The sequence below is a fragment of the Carya illinoinensis genome, chromosome 9 (genome assembly GCF_018687715.1).
Source record: "Carya illinoinensis cultivar Pawnee chromosome 9, C.illinoinensisPawnee_v1, whole genome shotgun sequence".
NCBI classification, from domain to species: Eukaryota; Viridiplantae; Streptophyta; class Magnoliopsida; order Fagales; family Juglandaceae; genus Carya; species Carya illinoinensis.
In genome coordinates, this window is record NC_056760.1 from 4,724,633 (window position 1) to 4,726,077 (window position 1,445).

Here is a 1,445-nt window from a genome sequence, read left to right on the forward strand (position 1 = left end):
TCAACCCCGCATTGAACATGGCGTGAGACCGGCGTGAGACCCCAACTTCTCTGGAAGTTTGCGCAAGATATGCCATAAACAAAATCTATGACGAGTGTTGGGAAATACAATGGCAATAGCACTCTTCATTGCCCAATCTTGGTCGGTAATGATGGAACAGGGGGCCCGACCATTCATGCAATCCAACCACATTTGAAATAACCACACAAAAGTGGTTGTGTCCTCACTCGAAAGCAATCCTGCCCCTAGTAATATGGACTGCCCATGATGGTTAACACCAACGAATGGAACAAAAGGCATCCCGTACCTATTTGTTAGGTACGTAGTATCGAAGGTTACTACGTCGCCAAAATACTCATTGGCCGCTCGACTATGAGCATCAGCCCAAAAGACATTTCGTAACCTCCCCTCATCATCCACGTCCATGACAGAAACGAACCCATCATTCTTGTCTCTCATTCTTTTGAAATACTGATTAAGTGCATCTCCACTTCCTTTACCCAACCGTAAATGTCTTGCCTTATCAATATAATTCCGACAATCTTTCTCCTGAAACTGAAGATTCTTAAAACCTCCCGCATCAACGACAAGAGAAAAAAAGTTCTTATTTATTCGTATACCCGCTCGATCATTCAAGTCAAGGACCCTTTGGCTGTATTCATCTAGAACCTTGTGAGATCGCAATAGCCTAGTCTTCTTGGGGCTTACAGTTACGTGGTTGTGTATATTTTCTACAGTGGTGAAAACCCACTTGTCAGTCTTACTCAGTGTCGCATTTACTCTGGCCTTACAATTCGTCCTAGTTGTTGGCCGTGGCTTCGACATATCACTGTTCTTAGGTTGGTACTTTCCGCCACGGGCACAACCAACTGTCACATAAACTGGCCTCCCATCATCATCTCTCCTAGTCCTCTGTATCCGTACACCAAAACCCTGTTGTTTCGCATAATGCTTATAGTAGGCTGTCAGCTCTTTCACACTTGCAAATTCCATACCGGATCTAGGTGCATCAACTCGTACCTCATCTTCTTGGACATCAGTGGTACCCTCTAAATCTTCATTTATGTCGAATACTATTTATACATTTATTCAAATATGAATGGATTAACATAAAAAGAAAGCTCAGGTACTATAATCATTTAAAAGGAAACTATAAATACCATCGACGTCATGAATACTGTCATCACCAATTCGTGATGAACACCCAACATTTTTTTCAAATTCAGCAGCAGTTGACTCAGGGGCGCTTCTCGTGTCAGGTCTTCCAGATTACTCGGTGGAATGTATGGCATATAAGGTGGCATCTGCTCAAATAGGACATTGTTAGGCAATCCATGTTAGTTTCTCAATAAACTAAACAAAATAGAGCCTTTTAAATTTTCAAATAAATATACCTCAAATGGATGATCAAATGGGTTAAAGTCTTCATCAAATGGGTTGGCCAT

The 1,445-nt window shown here is 41.8% G+C and overlaps 1 protein-coding gene across 1 annotated transcript; it reads right to left on the minus strand.

The window, feature by feature from the left end:
• LOC122275962 (protein FAR1-RELATED SEQUENCE 5-like) lies at positions 1-1,445 on the minus strand. The gene is made up of 3 exons (XM_043085319.1): positions 1,395-1,445; positions 1,205-1,304; positions 1-1,073 (listed from the first exon to the last, which is right to left on the minus strand). Exons 1-3 carry the CDS (start codon positions 1,443-1,445, stop codon positions 1-3), a joined length of 1,224 nt encoding a protein of 407 aa, XP_042941253.1.

Bases quoted from the DNA above. Each gene is read 5' to 3' on its own strand.
- LOC122275962 (XM_043085319.1), bottom strand. From the start codon at position 1,445: ATGGCCAACCCATTTGATGAAGACTTTAACCCATTTGATCATCCATTT. The intron at 1,305-1,394 runs GTATATTTATTT...CTATTTGAGCAG, and splicing joins CATTTGATCATCCATTTGAG to ATGCCACCTTATATGCCATA. The intron at 1,074-1,204 runs GTGTTCATCACG...ATGTATAAATAG, and splicing joins GAATTTGAAAAAAATGTTGG to TATTCGACATAAATGAAGAT.